This window comes from Ranitomeya variabilis, chromosome 4, assembly GCF_051348905.1.
Source record: "Ranitomeya variabilis isolate aRanVar5 chromosome 4, aRanVar5.hap1, whole genome shotgun sequence".
NCBI lineage: Eukaryota > Metazoa > Chordata > Amphibia > Anura > Dendrobatidae > Ranitomeya > Ranitomeya variabilis.
In genome coordinates this window covers 564,262,616-564,285,468 of record NC_135235.1, presented here as the reverse complement: position 1 = coordinate 564,285,468, position 22,853 = coordinate 564,262,616, and the positions used below count along the sequence as shown (strand labels likewise).

General features: G+C 45.5%; 1 protein-coding gene across 4 annotated transcripts in view; it reads right to left on the bottom strand.

Moving 5' to 3' along the window:
* STX16 (syntaxin 16) overlaps positions 1 to 21,025 on the bottom strand; it is a 45,453-nt gene extending 24,428 nt beyond the window's left edge. The window contains exons 1-6 of one of the 4 annotated variants that reach the window (XM_077252804.1): positions 20,691 to 21,025; positions 6,772 to 6,783; positions 6,279 to 6,386; positions 4,762 to 4,902; positions 4,524 to 4,686; positions 4,161 to 4,252 (exon numbers count right to left, since the gene is read on the bottom strand). In XM_077252804.1, the coding sequence (XP_077108919.1) occupies positions 4,161 to 4,252; positions 4,524 to 4,686; positions 4,762 to 4,902; positions 6,279 to 6,386; positions 6,772 to 6,783; positions 20,691 to 20,816 (642 nt within the window). In that variant the 5' untranslated portion in view covers positions 20,817 to 21,025. Of the gene's footprint in view, positions 1 to 4,160; positions 4,253 to 4,523; positions 4,687 to 4,761; positions 4,903 to 6,278; positions 6,387 to 6,771; positions 6,784 to 6,995; positions 8,919 to 20,690 lie in introns of those variants that run through there. The other 3 variants (XM_077252806.1, XM_077252807.1, XM_077252808.1) reach the window with 3 other exon arrangements.
* Positions 21,026 to 22,853: the final 1,828 nt, after the last annotated feature.

Sequence of the window (22,853 nt, the reverse complement as noted above, 5' to 3'; positions counted from 1 at the left end):
GTTAAATAGTGGTGATGCAGAGGGGGCTGCTCAGACGCCCGAAAAGGGTGCCTCTGTACATCCACAGAGTTCAGGTCCCCGGGTGGACATGACAGGTTGTCTGGCGTTAGGCCTGGATGCAGAAGAGGATACCTGGAGGCGACACTCCGTGTGCCCGTCTGTTGATGGTGTGGGGAGATCAGCGCCCTTTAAAGGGCCTATCGCCATTAAAAATCAGACCAGGCATGGCATCCCACGTAGAGGCTTCTGTCCAGTGAATCGCATATCCGGACAGGATGGCAAATGCTCTACGAGGGAGTTTAGTCTCCTTATGAGGGACACTGTGTAGTCTAGAGCAGGACCGGAGTCCTCGTCAATGTACAGAGATTGGATGATATAAATAGGCGAGTCATCCTTTACTGAAACTCTGGCAAGTCCAGGTCCAAGGCAATATCCGATCCGTGTTCAGAGTCTTGTCAGCAAATCTTTGGAGAGAGATCATGAAATGAGAACTTCCGTTTTGTAGATGCCTGTACGTTTCTAGAATACTCGCGGCCCCTGCTAGCCGACGGATCCCATGTAGGAGAGGGACCATGTATATTGGTCCTGCGAGCACTCCGAGCCACGGAGGGATCACGGAGGGATTCAATTTCTTAGTCAGAAAAACCATGGGTTGCGGCAGTGACAAAGTCCACTGAGGGAACTAGTTACACTGGTATAAACTGGGATCAGCGGCAGAGGGCTCCTCATTTATGACCAGCTTGGGATTGGTCGTGTGCCTTTAAGACCAGGGAATACTGGTCGTGTGCCTTTAAGACCAGGGAATACTGGTCGTGTGCCTTTAAGACCAGGGAATACTGGTCGTGTGCCTTTAAGACCAGGAACACTGGTCACGTGCCTTTAAGACCAGGGAATACTGGTCATGTGCCTTTAAGACCAGGAATACTGGTCATGTGACTTTAAGACCAGGAATACTGGTCATGCGGGTTTAGGTAAAATCTCGCAGCGAGAAGCGCCAATTCAGGGGGCGGAGCCACAAGCACGATGTGGGCGGAGCCTCGAGACTTCCATGAATAGGCCCAAGGCGGGGCCTAAATTCCTGTAGCCGGCGCCAGCGTAGAAGTGAGGGGCGCTGCTCGAGAAAATTGAGCGCTTCCGTGCCAGGCGAAAAGCGCAAGGAAAACAGGCAGAGCCGCCTTAGGGCGCCACAGTGCGCTTCCGGGGTGCGACCTACACATCGGCCGAAGACGGGGGCTAAATTTTGTAGCCGGCTGGAGCGTTACCTCAGGGAGGTGGGCCACAGGGAAGCCTGAGACTGCCTGCGAATATCCGCTGCAGAAGGCCATCGCTGGCAGGGTGGATTGATTTAAATCATGCCGATTTAAATCATGATTTAAATCACGATTTAAATCAAAAGATTTTTTTCTATTTAAATCAGATCGATTTAAATCATGATTTTAATCATGATTTAAATCACTGATTTAAATCAAAAGGTTTTTTTTAATATAAATCACGATTAAAATGAGAAGTGAGAGCAGTGCGCATGTGCGCCCATAGTTACACGGACGAAACTAGGGGCAACGATCTAACGCCAGGGTGAGGGGGGGACCCCAAAGTAAGTAAAAATCTTTTTTGTTTTACTATATGGCAATAGGTAGGTGTTTAAAAGCAGCATGTCTTAATTGTATAAACTATTAATAGCCTCCACATTTTGTTCATACTGCCCCTTTAATTCCACACTTCTAGCTTGGTTTCACTTTTGGTTTAGTTTCTTTTTCCATTCAGTTGACATGCCCAAACTTGTTGGATAGTCAGCAGTACTTGGCTGTAGTAACAATCAAACTTCATAAGTGATCTGTGTGAGCCATGGCAGGTCGTAAGAGAGACCCTATTTGGGTTCATTTTGTTGAGATGCCAGCAGCAGATCTTGGAAAGAAAGGTGCAAGAGCAAAGTGCAAATACTGTCAAAAGGATATCCAAGGACTTGTTTGCCGTTTGAAATCACATTATGAAAACTGCAACCAGAAGGGAAATGAAGATGTTGATAGTGAAGTGTTTCTTTGGTCATCTTCATCACCGCACTTCTCATGATGTTGCCTCATTCACGCCACCAGGCCTTGCATCTCTTTGTTGCATCGTTTGCATTTTGCACGCATGCCTGCCTTACCGATAGGCGAAGGAGCTTCATTAAAATATTCCCAAACTGGGTCTCTTTTACGGCCTGCTGCCATTATAAGGAAAGAATGTAATAAACCTCAGATCGTACACACAAACAGATCCAGACTTGTCTGTCTGTGGCTATGCTGCAGTATTGTGCTCAAAGTTTCACTTTCATTTTTTTGTCTGCTTGCCCTTCCTCCTCAAAACACTTAGATTCACATTCTTCTTGTGTTGTGCAGATCTATTCCACTCCAAACAATCAGAAACATATTGTCTAACTTCTTGGACTTGGCACTGAAGGGGTTGATTCTGTATTCATAGGTTTGTAGAACAATAGGATTAAGGTCTTTTTCTCAACTCTGTTCATGTTGTAACATTTTTGCCATGAAGAAGAGGCTGGGACCTTTGCGGATTCAAATTCAGTTTTGAGAACTGCGTAAGTAAAGCGAGCGTCTGTGATAATATAGGAGAGAAACTGCCCACTAATCCTACAGAAACCTCTGGAAGAGCATGGCATTGTGAATGTTACACATATACAGCCTTTATTCTACTGAGTTAAACAACTCAGCTTTATCTCATGATGGAAGAACCTTTGGATGGTAAAATATTTTCCTCAAAAAGCAGTTTATTGAAAAAAATCCGATTTAAATCAAAAAAATCCGATTTAAATCAAAAAAATCCGATTTTTTTGATTTTTTTTTTAAAAACATTGATTTTTATCCACCCTGATCGCTGGCAGGATTCACTCACCAACGGTGCGCGTCCCGGCATGGAGCCGCCGCGGATGTCGGGTATTGCAGCGTGGAAGGTGCAGGGATAGAGGGATAAACCTCAATCCATCATCCCTTTTGTTAGGGAGGTGGAGAGGAACCGTCCGCCTCCTTGTGCCATCCGCTTTCACAGTGGTGGGACAGTGGGGGCTGCTCAGACGCCATAGAGAGGGGCCTCTGTACATCCACGGAGTTCAGCCCCCGGGTGGACAGGGCCAGTTGTCCGGCATTAGGCCTGGCTCCAGGAGAGGATACATGGAGGAGGCACTCCATGTGGTCGTCTGCTGCTGGTGTGGGGAGATCGGGACCGTGAAGGCACCGTCGCCCCTGAAGTGAGCTGGGCGGGGCTCCGGCGGTTGGCAGGGATTTCAACTGCGGCCTAGTCCGGCTGAAAAAGCCGGGGACTAAATTTATGGAGCCTGCCGGTGGAGCGCGTCAGCGGGCCGCGACGTAGCGCCGAATGATTGCCGCTGGCGTACCGGCCAGCGGCACCTCTCCCCAGGGACCAGGACCGCACCTTCCACGCAGGCAGCGTGAGGAAGGAAACTACTCACCACCACCGAGCAGAGATGCAGCCTCTATTGCGAGGGAATAAGCTCAAGCGATCCTCCCTTGACCGGGGAATGGAGAGTCTCTGTCCATCTTCATATGTGCCTGCCGCAGGGGACTTACGGCTACTGTGGGGACTACATGACGCCAACAGGTGAGGATTTAATTGCGGAGGAGCCCGGGAGATGCACATAAGAGGTATACTCTATGTGCTCGCCATCTTACAGGGGGGAGATCAGGACCGTATAGGAACCGTCGCCCTAGCGTAGATTAGGCGTGCCCCAGTCGTCGCAGGAAAGGTACGGGGAGGTATACTCACCGTGCTTGCCTCTTGATGGTTCAGGGGAGAGCGGAAAGGAATCCGTCGCCCCCTTCACTCCGTTAATTAAAAAATAAAAATTTACAGAAAAAAAAAAATGTTGGGGTCTGAAAACAGACCCAAGTGCCTCCTACAGACACTAAGCAAGAACTGGTTAGCTGAGAGTCAGAAGGAGGGTGTATACTGCAGGGGAGGAGCTAACTTTCTTTGTATCACTTAGTGTCCTCCTAGTGGCAAGCAGCATACACCCACGGTCTGTGTTCCCCAATTAAGCGAAGGAGAAAAATGTATTTAATATCTATAGTTAGTACAGTGAAGCCTGGTGACAAATTCCTTTAAATACCTCAAAAAGAATTCTGAATGTGACTCAAGATGGCCCTTACCCTATCATATAACGTATTGTCCTCTCCATCGTCCATGAGGGGAACAGAGGTGTCAAAGAAATGCTTTGATCTTTCTTCCCGATTCTTTATTCCTGCAGGGGAAAGAGAGGTTAATGTGGAATCACTTAAGGCGCAGGTAGATTGACCATACAAATCGGACCAAAATGTATGGACCGGCTGGCGGGTCACTCTGCCCAAGCGTAACAGCGTCATATAGTCCTATGAAGTTGTAACACTCAGGACAGGAGACCTGCTGGCCAGTCCCTGCACTGTGGTCCCATCTCTAGTCTGATATACATGGTCGTCCGACTGCACTCTAATGATCTGACTACATGAGGCTCAGATCCTCCTAGCAGCTCTTACTTTTGAGATAATCAGACTGGGCATGTCTGAAGTTTGTGGAGAGGTCCTGGAGAGACTGTGCCAGTGAGGAGACCACATTACGTAACACGCGCTCCTCCTGCTCTGTGCAGTTCCTCGCTCGGCTCTGTAAGGCCTGCACTGCCCTCTGACACCGGTGGAACATCTACAAGACAACATGCCCGGTAAGAATAGGACAACAGAAGGGTATACGCCTGTGTGTGATAATCCTGCCCTGTACCTGTGTGACCTCCTGGGTGGTGATTTCGATGGCGTGCTCCTCCTCTGTGCTATCATCTAACGTAGGTCGGTTTAGGTGCTTGTCATGTAGGCTGGCCAGTTCCTTCATCTTTTGCTTAATACGCGTGACGTCATACTGGATCTGGAGCAGAAGGTGTGAGAAGGTGTTAGGGGATTACTGCATACTGGTTATACAGGGAACACAACCGTAACAGCACACACGCTGCTCCCACTAGTGGTGGCTGCACGCAGCGTGAATGGCATTATTTAATGGGGGTGTAAAACCCTTTAAAAACAAAAATGGTTTGGATCTTAAAGAGAAGCAGTGTTACATGTGCTAGATATGAAACAAAAAAAAATTGACAATGTTTTTTCTTCATATCATGATCTTTTTTTAAAAAAAAGGAAAAAAAAAAGCAATCTTGTAATTCTCACACTGGCCATGGAGGATTTTTTTAAGCTTATCGGTCCTGATTCATCAAGATTGATGTTGTTCACGCCGGTTTTGATGACATGTACTGGGTCAGACGCTCCCGATTCATGAGGAGGTGCAGCACAGCTCTTTATGAATCAGATGCGTCTGACAGCTGTCATGCATCTCTGTGTGCACCTCGCCACCAATCCTACTCCAGTCCCTGCTGGAGTAAGATTCATAGTGTAGGGAATGCCAACGCTCATCATGAATTTGACCAGTGCCGTCGCTGTGCCCATTCCGCCCATTTTTTTTAAGCTGGGCTCGGTTGTGAGAATCTCAAAAGTTGGAAAATTTTAGTGCAGCCACAAGTTGCGCCAAAACGATGCGACTTTTCAAAGCATTTAAGCCAGAATACTGGCATAAAAAGCTTTGATGAATCCCGTAGTTTCATCAGAGGCAGGAATCCATAACAGGTGACTCCAATGAAATACACAGCTGATAACACAGGGTCCAACAATCACAATAGGCGATGTCACAGCTCCCCTCTCTCTTCACAATAACCTTTGCACACGCTCTTTAGACGCTTCAATGTAATAGAGTAGGCGTCTGTTCATTGTGGCTAATGTATATGTGGATTTCCTGAAACAACAGGAAGTTAGAGTCTAAAACAGCCCCAGTGGCCAGTATGGAAACTGCAAGATTTCTCATTTTTACTAGTTTGTAATATGGAAAAAAAATATATTTAACACAAAATGTTACATTTATACTGCAAGTCATTTTCTGATGATAGCTTCCCTTTAAAATGACAAATTTGAGGAACCTAATAAGGCTGTCATCACCGCCCTTAGTCACCCACCTTTCCTTGTGTTCTGACAGTATGGCTGCAAACCCAACCACTCAGGTGCCAAGGAAAGCTGGGTGACAACCTTGCAATGTCATATTGGTGGTAAATTGGATTAACAAATTATACTGGAGAAGATCAGAAGTCGGATTTATATTGGCTGGAAATCTGATTATTTTAGGGAACATTATGGGTAAGTGATGACGATTGTGGAGCTTTATTAGACATTTCATTGAACCATATGTGATCGTTTGTATCTTACTTCTTGCACTCCATCCACCCATTTTGGAGACAGTCGTCTGGTGACTCCGATGGCAGCTTCTGGGTCCAGACTGATGTCTGACACCAAGGCCATACGATCATCTGCCAACTAATAAGAGAAGAGGACATGGTCAAGCATGGGCAGTAATGCACGGCAAAACAAGAAGCCTGATGCACGTCACGCCCTAACATACATATAGACCTGATGGACCCTGACTCGGCCTTAATGCTGCAAAAATAGAAGATATAATAGCAATTGAAGCCTAACCGACTGGATTTGCTACAATGAATTTAATAAAAAAAATGAATGATGCAAATCTGTGAATAGTCGGATTAAAAATGTACCATTTTTGTGTATACAGGTCCTAGGCAAAAACAATGTGTTTCCATGGTTACAGATTATAAACAAACCCTAGGAGATCAGATAGAATATCAATTACAATGGAAAAATGAAACACCCACATAGAATTTGGATTAGGTGGGGGAGACTGTACCTCATCGAGCTCCTGGATGGGCATTCAGTGGGCGCAGGCAGGGGGACAAGAGAGAGACAGAACACAGATCAGTGCTGATTAATGGCAATCACCGACACTACTGATTCGTGGGCAGAGACAGAAATCTTTGATTTTCCATGCAGAACGAGCAGAGAGATTCACCCAAATCTTGGTTAGAAGCCGAGTAACAATTCACGGTTCACAGAAGTGGTCACCCATCTTACCTTGAGTCCAGAATGGCACCCTGACCAGGCTTTGCCCATCACCCAGAAAGCATCAGCATATCTACAGACATACTAAGTTCTATTTCCCAGGAAGTCTGGTAACCTATCAGTATGTTTTGTTCTTGTTCAGATTTGGACCCACAATCCCAGTGCTGCAAGCAAACGAGCCACCCTGGCAGAGGTGCCTTTCAGGAATCTGGTAAAGTGCCTTCCCCTCTGGCCATACTGAATACCAAACAGCCTGCCTTATTAACGGATAACGCAAAGATAACAATTTTTAGCAAGACGTATGTATGAATGATTATCATGTCTACATGACAGGTGATAAATGTACCATCACTGGAGGTGCAACACCTGGGACCCTTATAGACCGCAAGGGGTCCGAAAGTCACTGCATGAATGGAGAGGTAGTGCACATGCGTGACCACGGCCCATTCATAGGTAACATGGGCACACTGTATGCACTGAAGTACTGACCTATCCTGCATCTCCAGCGCTGGTCCGGTCCTCTCCTGCACCAGGTGGCCACAGCTTTGACTTCCCAGCTCAAACATCGTCTCATCAGCTGCTTTCTCATTGTAAGTCTATAAGAGGATCATAAGCGGAAACTGAGAAAATGCCATGTGAGCTGGGATGTCAGTACTGCGGACACAGGGTAAAGAGGACCAAAGCATCACTGGAAACGAAAAAAGGGGGTCAAAAAAGGGGATAAAAAAAATGCTTTAACCTCTTAAGGACTTCTGCGTTTTTATTTTCCTCCCCTTTTTCCAAGAACTATAACTTTTATTTTAGCATCAAAATGGCCATATGAGGGTTTGCTTTTCTGCAGAAACCATTCATTTTACCATGCAATGTATTGGAAAACAGGAAAAAAAAAATTCTAAGTGCAGTGGAATCAAAAACGCATTACTGCAATTGTTTTTTGGGTTTTGTTTTCATGGCGGTCATTGTTCAGTAAAAATAATCTGGCAGCATGATTTTCCAGGTCAGTACGAATACGGTGATGCCAAACCAGTACACATTTTTTTAAAATTCAGAAAAAACTTTTTTTTTTGCTTGTGTCACTTTTTCCCCCCGAAACCAGTAATGTTGTAATATTTTGGTTGATGGAATAATGTAATGCCTTGTTTTTTTGTTGCCATTTTGGGGTAGATACGTTTTGATTGCTTGTTATTGCATTTTTTTGGAGGAGTGGTAGCGACCGAAAATCCATAATTCTGCAATTTCAATTTTTTTTCTCTTTAAAGTTTTCTACAGATCGCCTTAATTTAATACCTTGATTGAACTTTTACAGACATGACAATGCTAATTATGTATATTTTTTCATATCTTTTTCTTTTTAATGGTGGAAGGGGAGGAAAGAGATGATGAGTAATTTTTTATTTTTTTGTTTCAGTCTCCTTAGGGGACTTGCATCTGATCATTCGATCGACTATTCAATATACTGGAATATAAAGTAAAAAAATCACTTTTCATAGAAGTACGGTCAAGATCATAGAGGGTAGGGGTGGGGCTGTCAGGTCAAACCATCAACACCCCACAATCACATCACGAGGTAGCAAATGGGCGCATGGAACGGCACGCTCCAGGCTGCGTGCTCTAAATGCCGCTGTGAGAGATTGACAGCGGCATTTAACAGGTTAAAAGCAGTGGACGTAGCTTTGGTCCACTCATGGTTAGAGGCAGTTAATGGTGGAACACAGCCAACATCTGATGGGAATGGTGCAGGCTCAGATCCTGAGCTCGCTCCTGAGAAACTTTGGATATGTACAGTGCTCGTCATTAAGGGGTTAAAAAAGAAAGTTCTCCTGACAAAAATGCTTTATTTTGAATATAACAGTGTCTGTAAAGACAATATATTAAGGAATCACATTATTTTAACCCACCAAATTGCTCCTTCTGTGCTCACTGTGCCTCCCACACAAATCAACAATAAAAAAGTGACAAGTACCCTAAAATTATACTACTGAAAACTCATCCCACATAAAAACAAACCCGCCTATAGCTTCACCAATAATAAAAAAAAAAAAAAAAAAGTCATCTCAGAATATGACACAAAAAGGAATGGCTATTTCTTCAAGTAATTATATTGTATAAAAAAAAAAAAAAAACTGTATACATATTTGGTGTGGCTGCGATTACACCCCACCACAGTATAAAGTTAACATGCTAGCTATATACAGTGGGGAAAATAAGTATTTGATACATTGACGTTCTTGCAGATTTTCCCACCTACAAAGAATGGAGAGGTCTCCAATATTTATCATAGGTACACTTCAACTGAGACAGAATCAAAAATAAAATCCAGGAAATCACATTGTATGATATTTACATAATTAATTTGCATTTTATTTCATGAAATCAATATTTGCTACAATAGAAAGACAACTTAATATTTGGTACAGAAACCTTTGCAATTACAGAGGTCAGACGTTTCCTGTAGTTCTTGACCAAGTTTGCACACACTGCAGCAGGGATTTTGGCCCACTCCTTCATACAGATCTTCTCTAGATCTTTCAGGTTTCGGGGCTGTCAATGGGTAACATTGAGTTTCAGCTCCCTCCAAAGATTTTCTATTGGGTTCAGGTTTGGAGACTGGCTAGGACTCTCCAGGGCATTGAAATGCTTCTTATAGAGCCACTCAGTTGCCCTGGGTCATTCTCATCCTGGAAGACCGAGCCACGACCCATCTTCCGTGCGGTTACTGAGGGAAGGAAGTTGTTGGCCAAAATCGTGCGTTACATGACCCCATCCATCCTCCCCTTCAATAGTCATCCAGTCCTCTTTGCAAAAAGGCACCTTCAAAGTATGATATTTCCCCCAATATGCTTCACGGTTTGGACAGTATTCTTGGGGTTGTTCTCATACTTCTTTCTTCAAACTTGGCGAGTGGAGTTGATACCAAAAAGTTCTATTTTGGTCTCATCTGACCACTTGACCTCCTCTGGATCATTCAGATGATCATAGGCAAAGTTCAATTGGGTCTGGACATGTGTTGGCGAAAACAGGAGGATCATGCGTGCCCCCCAGGATTTTAATCCATGACGGTATATTGTGTTACTAATGGTAATGTTTGAGGCTGTGGTCCGAGCTCTCTTCAGGTCATTGACCAGGTCCTCCCCTGTAGTCCTGGGTTGATGCCTGACTTTTCTCAGAATTATTCTTACCCCACAAGGTAAGATCTTGCATGGAGCCCTAGATCGAGGAAGCTTGACAGTCACCTTGTGTTTCTTCCATTTATTTTTTTTTTTATAATTGTGCCAACAGCTGTTTCCTTCTCACCAAACTGCTTGCCTATATTGTCCTGTAGCCCATCACAGCCTTGTGGCGGTCTACAATTTTGTCCCTGGTGTCCTCAGACAGCTCTTTGGTCTTGGCCATAGTGGAAGGGTTGGAGTGTGATTGATTGAATTTGTTACCTGTATAAAGAACACCTGTCCACACACTCAAACAGGTGCAATTAATACAGGTAATGAGAACTAACAGGTCTGTGAGAGCCACAATTCTTGCTGGTTGGTAGGTGATCAAATACTTATTTCATGCAATAAAATTTAATTTGATTATCAAACAATGATTTTCTGGATTTTTAGATTCTGTCTCTCACAGTTGAAGTGTTCATATGATAAAGTTACAGACCTCTCTGTTCTCTGTCGGTGAGAAAACTTGCAAAATTGGCAGTGTATCAAATACTTATTCTCCCTAATAGTTTTGTTTTTGCACACCAAATTGAATAGGAGCTTGCAACCCTCTGCCTTACAGCTCCTCCTGACTCCGACGCTGCTATATGAGGAGCTTTGCCTCGGCAGTACGGGAGGAAAGCAATGAAACTAGAGTTAGCAGAGAACGAACAGTGACAGCCGATTCACAAAAGGTCACCATTGTGCACTCAGAGTCGCATAATGACTTCTGTCAACAGCAGCTTGTAGAAGGTTTCAGATTTTTCCCCACAACTCTCAGGACAGGCCTGGGCACAGGATCTAATACCCTTGTGAGAAATAAGTGGGAAAGGCAAAAAAAAAAAAAGTGTAAAAGAAAATTAAAACCTAGCTGGCAAAGACTACAGATTTCACATCTACTAACTCTACAGATCCTATAGGAAGGGAAGGTGACGACGATTGTAAGTCATCATACATAGGACCATGTCACTTGGCATCTCACAACTGGTTGGTTGATAATTGTCCTGTTAATAGTTCTCAGGCTATATTCACATTGCATAAGAGTCCCCGTCATAGAAGGCTTCTCTGCATAAAGCCCCTAAAATAAACTGATGAACCCCAATACACATACAGGCATCTGTTCTTGTGAACAGAGGTGATGTAAAATACTGACCAAAAACTCCAGGTATGCATGTGGTCTTATAGTTCCTGTCCATGTACTGGATAGTGGGCTCTCATACTGGGCTGCGGTGTGGATCCATGCTTTCCTATCAAGCTTGTTGGCAGGCATCTCTCTAAAAGCTAGGTGAGAAGTTATTTTTAACCCCTTCGCCACCTTGGGTTTTTCTGTTATTGAGTTTCCGTTTTTTGCTCCCCTCCTTCCTAGAGCCATAACTTTTTTATTTTTCCGCCGAGCGAGGGCTTGTTTTTTGTGGGACGAATTGTACTTTTGAACAACATCATTGGTTTTGCCATATAGTGTACTGGAAAACAATTCAAAGTTTGGTGAAATTGCAAAAAAGTGTGCAATTCCACACTTTTTTTTTTGTTTTGCTTTTTACTTGATTCAATAATCTCCATGGGAGACTAGAAGCTGCGATCATACGATCGCTTGTCCTACACACAGGAAGGCTTCAGCCCTCATCTGTGTAGCAGAAATGCTCACTTGCTATGAGCTCCGACTGCTGGGCGGTGCTCATAGCATTCCGGCAATGAGGACCACAGGGTCTGCTGCAGACCCCGCGTCGTCTTGCCAACACATCGGCGACCCGTGGTCTTGGCACAATTGTTTAAATGCCGATGTCATTGATTGACAGCTGCAGGTGGATTGCGATTCCACCCGCGGCTGTTAGGGGCACATGTCACATGACACGTGCAGGAAAAGTTGAGGGCTCATCGCCAGCAGTAAACAGGAGGAGGCCACGTTAGATGTAACTATACATCTAAGGTTGGAAAGGGGTTAATATAAGGGGGGGGATAGTTGCTTTCCTCTATCATATAATTAGTAAGTTATATAAAGATGATCCAACCCAAAATGCAGATCACCACAGAAAGTCCAGAGCAGACACCGAACCAGCAGGGAAAATTTAAGAAGGTTGTCTGGGACTTGCAGAAGAAGGACTATCCTTCCTAAAGTCATTACTATCATATCGGTTGTGCTATGACACCCAACAGCTGCTTCCTGGCAAATTGTATACACAGTACAGAGCGTGGAAACAGCAACTCCGCACTGTCAGATCACGTTCACGTCAGTGACAGCAGAGCTGCAGCATCAGAGAACAGCCATTATACAGTGCAAATCGTACTCTACTGATGGACGTCACACCCTCACAGGATTTTTTTTTTAATGAGGACCTTATCCTAAGGAAAGGCCATCAATATTAAAATTCTGGACAACGTTTTTAACATTCTAGGCTACTTTCACACATCTGTCGGCCCGACGTACCGACGGACGTTGTGCTAAATGTAGCACAACGTGGTCAGCGGATGCAGTCTTACGACGCATCCGCTGCCCATTTTGAGTTCCGGGGAGGAGGGGGCGGAGTTTTGGCCGAGCATGCGCGGTCGAAAATGGCGGACCCGATGCACAAAAAAATGTTACATTGAACTTCTTTTTGTGCGTTGCAGCCGCCAAAACACGACGCATCCGTCGCACGACGGATGCGACATTTGGCCATACGTCGCAATGCGTCACTAATGCAAGTCTATGGAGAAAAAACGCATCCTGCGGGCAACTTTGCAGGATGATTTTTTCTCCAAAACGACGCATTGCGACGTAGGCCAGAGGACGCAAGTGTGAAAGTAGCCTTAGGCTGCAAAATAGTGAGCACAACTCTGGAGTATAAAATAGGTTTCAACTTAGGATCAGTACAGGGTGAATAATGCAATGTATGTACACAGTGACTCCACCATCAGAATAGTGAGTGCAGCTCTGGAGTATAATACAGGATGTAACTCAGGATCAGTACAGGATAAGTAATGTAATGTATGTACACAGTGACTGCACCAGCAGAATAGTGAGTGCAGCTCTGGAGTATAATACAGGATGTAACTCAGGATCAGTACAGGATAAGTAATGTAATGTATGTACACAGTGACTGCACCAGCAGAATAGTGAGTGCAGCTCTGGGGTATAATACAGGATGTAACTCATGATTGGTAATGTAATTACTCAGTGACTCCACCAGAATAGTAAGCGCAGCTCTGCAGAATAATACAGGATGTAACTCAGGATCAGTACAGGATCAGTACAGAATAAGTAATGTATGTAACACAGTGACTGCACCAGCAGGATAGTGAGTTCAGCTCTGTAGTATAATACAGCATGTAACTCTGAATCTGTACAGGATAAGTAATGTAATCTAAGTACACAGTGACTGCACCAGCAGAATAGTGAGTTCAGCTCTGGAGTATAATACATGATGTAACTCATGATCAGTACAGGATAAGCAATGTAATGTATGTACACAGTGACTGCACCAGCATAATAGTGAGTGCAGCTCTGGGGTATAATACTGGATATAACCCGGGATCAGTACAGGATAAGTCATGTAATGTATGTACACAGTGACTCCACCAGCAGAACAGTGAGTGCAGCTCTGGAGTATAATACAGGATGTAACTCAGGATCAGTACAGGATAAATAATGTAATGTATGTACACTGTCTCCACCAGCAAAATAGTGAGTGCTGCTCTGGAGTATAATACTGGATATAACCCGGGATCAGTACAGGATAAGTAATGTATGCACTCCAGGACCTAACTTGATAAGTAGTCATTTTACCAAGACAGTAAAATAGTGAGTACAAGACATTACCCTTGAAAGTAGATCAGTCAAGAAGATTCACCTTTCCTATTGTAGTCTTTTCAAGATGATTAGTACAAAAGCATTAACAAAATGCTAATAAAAATGCCATTTATTAAAGGATCTCTCAGTGACTGGGTCCTGATGGGAGTTTATAACTCTGTTTCCTTCCTCTAAGCTCATCTCAGCTGATTTAAGACCACAAGTTTCAGCTCATCTTTCAAGTCTTCATAAATCAGCTGAGGGAAGCTCAGAAGAAAGACTACTGTGACTCCTCTCTGGTAAGAACCAGCTCACTGGTGGATCCTCATTCTGCAGCCAGCAATAGACTTTACAACACAGAGACTATAGAAGGCAAACAGCAGAATATTCAATGAAACCCAAACGCAAAAATGATTTTTATTCAACAATGCATGCAGTAAAAAGAGAGAAAAAGGGATAAAAGGCACCACAGTAACCAAAGAAAGGACCATGGAGTCTGTGAGGAGACTTGGGGTCATCTATTTGTCTACAGCAGCACAACAGTAAAGGTACCTTCACACTGAACAACTTAACAACGATAACGATAGCGATCCGTCACGTTGCAGCGTCCTGGATAGCGATATCGTTGTGTTTGACACGCAGCAGCGATCTGGATCCTGCTGTGACATCGTTGGTCTGAGCTAGAAGGCCAGCACCTTATTTAGTCGCTGGATCACCCGCTGACATCGCTGAGTCGGCGTGTGTGACGCTGATTCAGCGATGTCTTCACTGGTAACCAGGGTAAACATCGGGTTACTAAGCGCGGCCCTGCGCTTAGTAACCCGATGTTTACCCTGGTTACCCGGGGACTTCGGCATCGTTGGTCGCTGGAGAGCTGTCTGTGTGACAGCTCTCCAGCGACCACACAACGACGAAACAGCGACGCTGCAGCGATCGGCATCGTTGTCTATATCGCTGCAGCGTCGCTTAATGTGACGGTACCCTAAGGCTATGTGCACACATTGCGGCTTAGGAATTTTTGGTGCGGATTCTGCATCTCTTGGCAGAAATCGCAGGTGCGGATTTGACGTGTTTTTTGTGCGGATTTTATACGGATTTGCTGCGGATTTACTGCATTTTTTACCTCTGCGGATTTCTATAATGGAATGGGTACAAAAACGCTGCAGATCCACACAAAGTAGTGACATGCTGCTACTTTTAATCCGCAGCGTTTCCGCATGGAATTTTCCGCACCATTAGCACAGGATTTTTTTTTTACCATTGATTTACATTGTACCATAGATCACTTGCGGATCTGCAGCATTTCTGCACCACAAAAAACGCTGCGGATCCGCAGGAAATCCGCAACGTGTGCACATACCCTAGCTGTTGGTCTGTGCATCACTGATAAATATTGGGGTGGGATCCTGCACTATAAGGCCGGCGTCACACTTGGCGTAAGACAATACGCCACGTATTATACGTCCGTTCTACGGCCGTAATACGGAGAAATGTTCCCAAAATATTGATCCATAGTCAGGGTGTGTCAGCGTATTTTGCACACGGCATCCTCCGTATGTAATCCGTATGGCATCCGTACTGCGAGATTTTCGCGCCCAACATCTAATGGATTTATGTGCTCAAATGTTCGGGAAAACATATATACAGTATATATATATATATATATATATATATATATATATATATATATATATGTCATTGAGACACATATATATATATATTCTGTATTTAGATTTCATTCAGCGCGATATCTGTGAACAGCCGGTAATTCAATTGCCGGCTTTTCATTTCTCCTGCACAAACCCGACAGGATATGAAACATGGTTTACATATAGTAAACCATCTCATATCCCCATTTTTTTTGCATATTCCACACTACTAATGTTAGTAGTGTGTATGTGCAAAATTTCAGCGCTGTAGCTGCTAAAATAAAGGGTTAAATGGCGGAAAAAATTGGCGTGGGCTCCCGCGCAATTTTCTCCGCCAGAATGGTAAAGCCAGTGACTGAGGGCAGATATTAATAGCCAGGAGAGGGTCCATGGTTATTGGCCCCCCCGTGGCTAAAAACATCTGCCCCCAGCCACCCCAGAAAAGGCACATCTGGAAGATGCGCCAATTCTGGCACTTGGCCACTCTTCCCACTCCCGTGTAGCGGTGGGATATGGGGTAATGAAGGGTTAATGCCACCTTGCTATTGTAAGGTGACATTAAGCCAGATTAATAATGGAGAGGCGTCAATTATGACACCTATCCATTATTAATCCAATTGTTTGAAAGGGTTAAAAAAAACACACACACATGATTTAAAAGTATTTTAATGAAATAAACACAGCGGTTGTTTTAATAATTTATTGCTCTCTCAATCCATTTGCAGGCCCTCGCTTGGCAAAATAATAAACGCACAAGATACATACCTTCAGATGACCTATCACGTCCAACGAGGTAATCCATCTGAAGGGGTTAACTAATATTACAGGCACGAGCTGCGATAAACCACTCGCTCGTGCCTGTAATCCCCCGGGTGCTGAAAGGAAAGCTGGATCTGTACTTACATTGAGTCGCGGTGATGCGCCCCTGCTGGATGTTCTCATGAACTGCAGCCTGGGAACTTTTTCCCACGCTCCAGGTCATATGAGGACATCCACCAGGGGGCGCATCACCGCGACTGAAGGAAATGTAGGTCAATGACCTACATTTCCTTCATTCGCCGGGGAATTACAAGCACGAGCACACAGCTGCATTAGCAGGGCTCCTGCCTGTAAAATAATTAACCCCTTCAGATGGATTACCTCGTGGGACGTGACGGTTCAGCTGAGGGTATGTATCTTGTGCGTTTATTATTTTGCCAAGCGAGGGTCTGCAAATGGATTGAGAGAGCAATAAATTATTAAAACAACCGCTGTGTTTATTTCATTAAAATACTTTTAAATCGTGTGTGTGTGTGTGTGTGTGTGTGTGTGTGTGTGTGTGTGTTTTAACCCTTTCAAACAATTGGATTAATAATGGATAGGTGTCATAATTGACGCCTCTCCATTATTAATCTGGCTTAATGTCACCTTACAATAGCAAGGTGGCATTAACCCTTCATTACCCCATATCCCACCGCTACAGGGAGTGGGAAGAGAGTGGCCAAGTGCCAGAATAGGCGCATCTTCCAGATGTGCCTTTTCTGGGGTGGCTGGGGGCAGATGTTTTTAGCCACGGGGGGGGGCCAATAACCATGGACCCTCTCCTGGCTATTAATATCTGCCCTCAGTCACTGACTTTACCACTCTGGCGGAGAAAATTGCGCGGGAGCCCACGCCAATTTTTTCCGCCATTTAACCCTTTATTTTAGCAGCTACAGCGCTGAAATTTTGCACATACACACTACTAACATTAGTAGTGTGGAATATGCAAAAAAAATGGGGATATGAGATGGTTTACTGTATGTAAACCATGTCTCATATCCTGTCGGGTTTGTGCAGGAGAAATGAAAAGCCGGCAATTGAATTACCGACTTTTCACTAACACCGCTGCGTATTTCTCGCAAGTCACACTGCTGGTCCGTGTGGAATCCCTATTTTTCTCGCCCCCATAGACTTTCATTGGCGATTTTTTTGCGCAATACGCTGACAAACGCAGCATGCTGCGATTTTGTACGGCCGTAGAAAGCCGTATATTACGGATCCGTAATATACGGCTGATAGGAGCAGCCCCATTGAGAATAATTGTGCCGTATGTTATGCGAGTTTTACGGACGTAGTTTCTGCGCTCTTACGTCCGTAAAACTCGCATGTGTGACGCCGGCCTAACGCTGTATACAGTTCTGTAATAGCACAGCAGTGAAATACCTCAGAGCAGAAAGCAAAACGGAGCAAGAAACACAACTGTACGAGTCAGTATGTCGTGCATACACAGCCGTCTGCCACCTACACCAGGCCTCAGACCAGAAGGGAACACGTCAGCAGCAGACAGAAGAAAACGGAAAAGCCAGAATGACAAGAGACTGGACACACATACAACAAACAAGACACGTGGGGGGAAGCCTGTAACTAGATCAGCCCACCATCTACAGCCACCGGAGGAGACAGGACAACCCTGAGGCACTGGGAGGCATTATATATACCAGCACTAAGACAGAGCAGACAGCTCCCTGTATACAGGTGATATATTATATACAGTATATCTTCTTGTATATAGGTGATATATACCGTACTATGCAAGAGTCTTAAGACAGGTGTGGAAAAAATGCTGAAAAGAATGCTTTAAAAAGTGTTACCGTAATAGGTTTTTTTTTTTATCAATTAACAAAACCGCAAAGTGAATGAACAAAATTCATAAAACATCAATATTTGGAGACCGCCCTGTGCCTTCAAATCAGCATCCCTTTTTCCAGGTACACTTGTTTTTATATACAAATTTTGAAGGACCTTGGCATGGAGGTTGTTCCAAACATCTTGGAGAACTAACCACAGATCTTCTATGGATGAGGCTTGTGTAACTGTTTCTGTCTCTTCGTGTAATACTAGATAGATTCAATGATGCTGAGATCAGGGCTCTGGGGGCCATATCCTCACTTCCACTTGTACTTCTTTAGGCTGAAGATAGTTTTAAATGACAATGACTGTATGTTTAGAGTATTTGTCCTGGTGCAGAATAAAGTTGGAGCCAGACGCCTCCCTGATAGGATTGCATGATGGATAAGTATCTGCTAGTGATGAGCGAATATACTCATTACTCGAGATTTCTCGAGCACGCTCGGGTGTCCTCCGAGTATTTTTAAGTGCTCGGAGATTTAGTTTTCAGCACCGCAGCTGAATGATTTACATCTGTTAGCCAGCATAAGTACATGTGGGGATTCCCTAGCAACCAGGCAACCCCCACATATACTCATGCTGGCTAACAGATGTAAATCATTCAGCTGTGGCAAGAAAAACTAAATCTCCGAGCACTAAAAAATACTCAGAAGACCCCCGTGCATGCTCGAGAAATCTCGAGTAACGAGTATATTCGCTCATCACTAGTATCTGTTAGTATTACTCAGCATCGAGAACTCCAAGCAATGGACCATGTTGACGACCATAGACACAGTGGTTGACCAAGGAAACTTAGTCCAGCAGATGAAGGACACAACATGTTTAATTCTCTTTGAAATTGAAAGATGTCCAGCAGTGCCATCAGCACTGGTAGAAACCAGTGGGACCAGCTACACCCACCTACTGTTCGGAGAGAGAAGTGTGGCAAAAAAAGGTCTTTGTTGAAAAATTTAACAACGGAGGTTCAAAATAACATCAGCAGATGCTCTCAAGTGAGGAGTCAAAATGTGAAATATTGGGCTGTAAGAGAAGACCGTTTGTTCACTGAAGGGATGGAGATTGGTACAATGATGAGAGTCTGCAAGCAACAGTGAAGCATGGGGAGGGTCCTGGAAAGTTTGAGGATAACTTCAGCAAAATGGAGTTGGAGAATTGGTCCAGATTAATGGTGACTTCAGTGCTCAGAAATACAGGCAGATACATCGACATCATGGAGGCATCTGATTGGCTCTAAAATTATTGTGCAGAACGACCCCAAACATACAGCCAATGTAATTAAAAGGCCTCTCCACTACTAGGACAATGCCTTCTCGATCTGAATGTTTGGCGCCAATAACATATACACACTTATACTCCCCTCCCGCACTGTTCCAGTCGTATAGTCACACATTCCTGGGACTCTCGTGCATTTTTTGTGGCACATGATATTCAATACTTCTGAAGGCGGGGACAGTAACGCCAGCACCAACTGTACGCCAGGATCATGTGTCACAACAACCACACGAGAGTCCCAGGAACACGAATACGGACACAGACACTGGAGGCGAGAATAAGTGTATTTATTTTATTGGCACCAAACGTACAGCTTGAGAAGTTGTTGTCCTGACAGTGCACAACCCCAATAATATGGCCTCCAGAGCCCGAATCTTATCATCCAGTCTTTCTGGGATTACATGAATAGACGGAAGGGTTTGCACAAGCGACTTCCAGAGAAGATCTGTGGTTAGTTCTCCAAGATGTTTGGAACAATCTCCCTGCCAAATTCAAAGACAGTGAGCTAGTGACAAGTGTGCCTAGAAGAAGTGATGCTGTTTTCAAGAAAGACAAGTCGCTCCAAACATTGATCTGATATTAGATTCATTTTGTATTGGTAATGGATAAAATTATTAGGGTGCTTTAGCATTGTGTGTCCCCAATGGGGCATATGTCCGAACATGTGTGCCAACGGGGCCAACAGACTAATGGTAATGGCAGAACAAACGTGCGCTCTGACATGCATCATTTTCGGGGTTGAACCACTACAGGAGACAGAGACTCAGACACAGTATACTACATCCGAGTGTCAGCCTCCAGTAGGCGTACACTGCCGAAAAAAAGTGCACGTTCGCTATTCCATCACCATTATAGTTTATAGCCGTGTTGGCCGGACCCCATTATGCGGGGGATTTCGGACATAGGCCCCAATGGGGACACAGAACACAATGTGAGAGCACACTTACTCTGCAGCATTTTCTACACCTGCAGGAAACCTTTGCACAGTATAGTATCATACACAGTACATTGCTCCATATATCCAGGTGACATTCATTACACACAGTACATGGCATTACATGGGAGCTCAGGTCACACACCTCCCCCGGTCACACAGTACACAGGTGTCTGGTCACACACCTCCCCCGGCCACACACCACCCCGGGGCCCTATGTTGCGGTCACACCCCGGGGCCGGGACTCACCGCTCCGCGGCTCTGCGCGCTCCCCGGGCGGCCGGGGTTACTCACTTGCTCGGCCAGAATGTGCCGGTTATGGGCGGCATTGTTCCGCAATAATAAGAAGGCGTCGGTCAGGCGACGAGTGGCCATGTTCCCAGCCGGCCCCACGGGCCACTAACCCTCCCGCCCGGTAACCGCCGCTCACACACTCCGGCCACACGGCCTACTACACCCGCCGCCGGACACCACGGAACCGACAGCCCGCATCCCAGCACTTCCGCCAGGGACCTCAACCGGGGAAACACGTCCGCCAATTCCGCCAGAACCGGGGTGTGAGTGGGAATAATGCCCTCAACTTCCGGCAGACAAAACTACAGACTCCATTTTCTTGTAGACAGTGTGCCTTGGATATCTTATCTGTAGGTAAAGGCAAAACATGACTGTGGAGGAGACGGAAAATAAGAAATATGATTTGACCTCTTGTGATTAAAACGTTAAGCCACACCCTTTGTCCCTGATTGGCTGGTGGAAGTAACACGTGTCTGTCAGTGTCAGGTGACTTGTAGGTGGTTGTGCTGCTGTGGCTCCACAGTCTTGTGCACTGTCCCCCCATTATCTGTAGTCCTTGGTAAGAGTTGGGTGACGCCATTATTTTAATGTGTATTTTCTCAAGGTATTGTTATCATTACTACACTGCCGCCATCATTCTTGGTCAGTGATCCCTGACTGGCGTTTATAGCTGTGAAGTGATCTAGTTTTGGCAGCTCATATTGCAGGAAGGACTTTCCATAGCCACAGAGCTCTGAAGCTTGACATGGAGGACAACTAGACCGTGCGCTACACATGGAGGACAGGTAGGGAGTGACAGACCCCGCACTACACATAGAGGACAGGTAGAGAGTGACAGACCCCGCACTACACATGGAGGACAGGTAGAGAGTGACAGACCCCGCACTACACATAGAGGACAGGTAGAGAGTGACAGACCCCGCACTACACATGGAGGACAGGTAGAGAGTGACAGACCCCACACTACACATGGAGGACAGGTAGAGAGTGACAGACCCCACACTACACATGGAGGACAGGTAGAGAGTGACAGACCCTGCACTACACATGGAGGACAGGTAGAGAGTGACAGACGCTGCACTACACATGGAGTACAAGTAGAGAGCGACAGACCCCGCACTACACATGGAGGGCAGGTAGAGAGTGACAGACCCCGCACTACACATGGAGGGCAGGTAGAGAGCAACAGACCCCGCACTACACATAGAGGACAGGTAGAGAGTGACAGACCCCACACTACACATGGAGGACAGGTAGAGAGTGACAGACCCTGCACTACACATGGAGGGCAGGTAGAGAGTGACAGACCCCGCACTACACATGGAGGGCAGGTAGAGAGCAACAGACCCCGCACTACACATAGAGGACAGGTAGAGAGTGACAGACCCCACACTACACATGGAGGACAGGTAGAGAGTGACAGACCCTGCACTACACATGGAGGGCAGGTAGAGAGTGACAGACCCCGCACTACACATGGAGGGCAGGTAGAGAGCAACAGACCCCGCACTACACATAGAGGACAGGTAGAGAGTGACAGACCCCACACTACACATGGAGGACAGGTAGAGAGTGACAGACCCTGCACTACACATGGAGGACAGGTAGAGAGTGACAGACACTGCACTACACATGGAGTACAAGTAGAGAGCGACAGACCCCGCACTACACATGGAGGGCAGGTAGAGAGTGACAGACCCCGCACTACACATGGAGGGCAGGTAGAGAGCAACAGACCCCGCACTACACATAGAGGACAGGTAGAGAGTGACAGACCCCGCACTACACATGGAGGACAGGTAGAGAGTGACAGACGCTGCACTACACATGGAGGACAAGTAGAGAGCGACAGACCCCGCACTACACATGGAGGGCAGGTAGAGAGTGACAGACCCCGCACTACACATGGAGGGCAGGTAGAGAGCAACAGACCCCGCACTACACATAGAGGACAGGTAGAGAGTGACAGACCCCACACTACACATGGAGGACAGGTAGAGAGTGACAGACCCTGCACTACACATGGAGGACAAGTAGAGAGCGACAGACCCCGCACTACACATGGAGGACAGGTAGAGAGTGACAGACCCTGCACTACACATGGAGGACAAGTAGAGA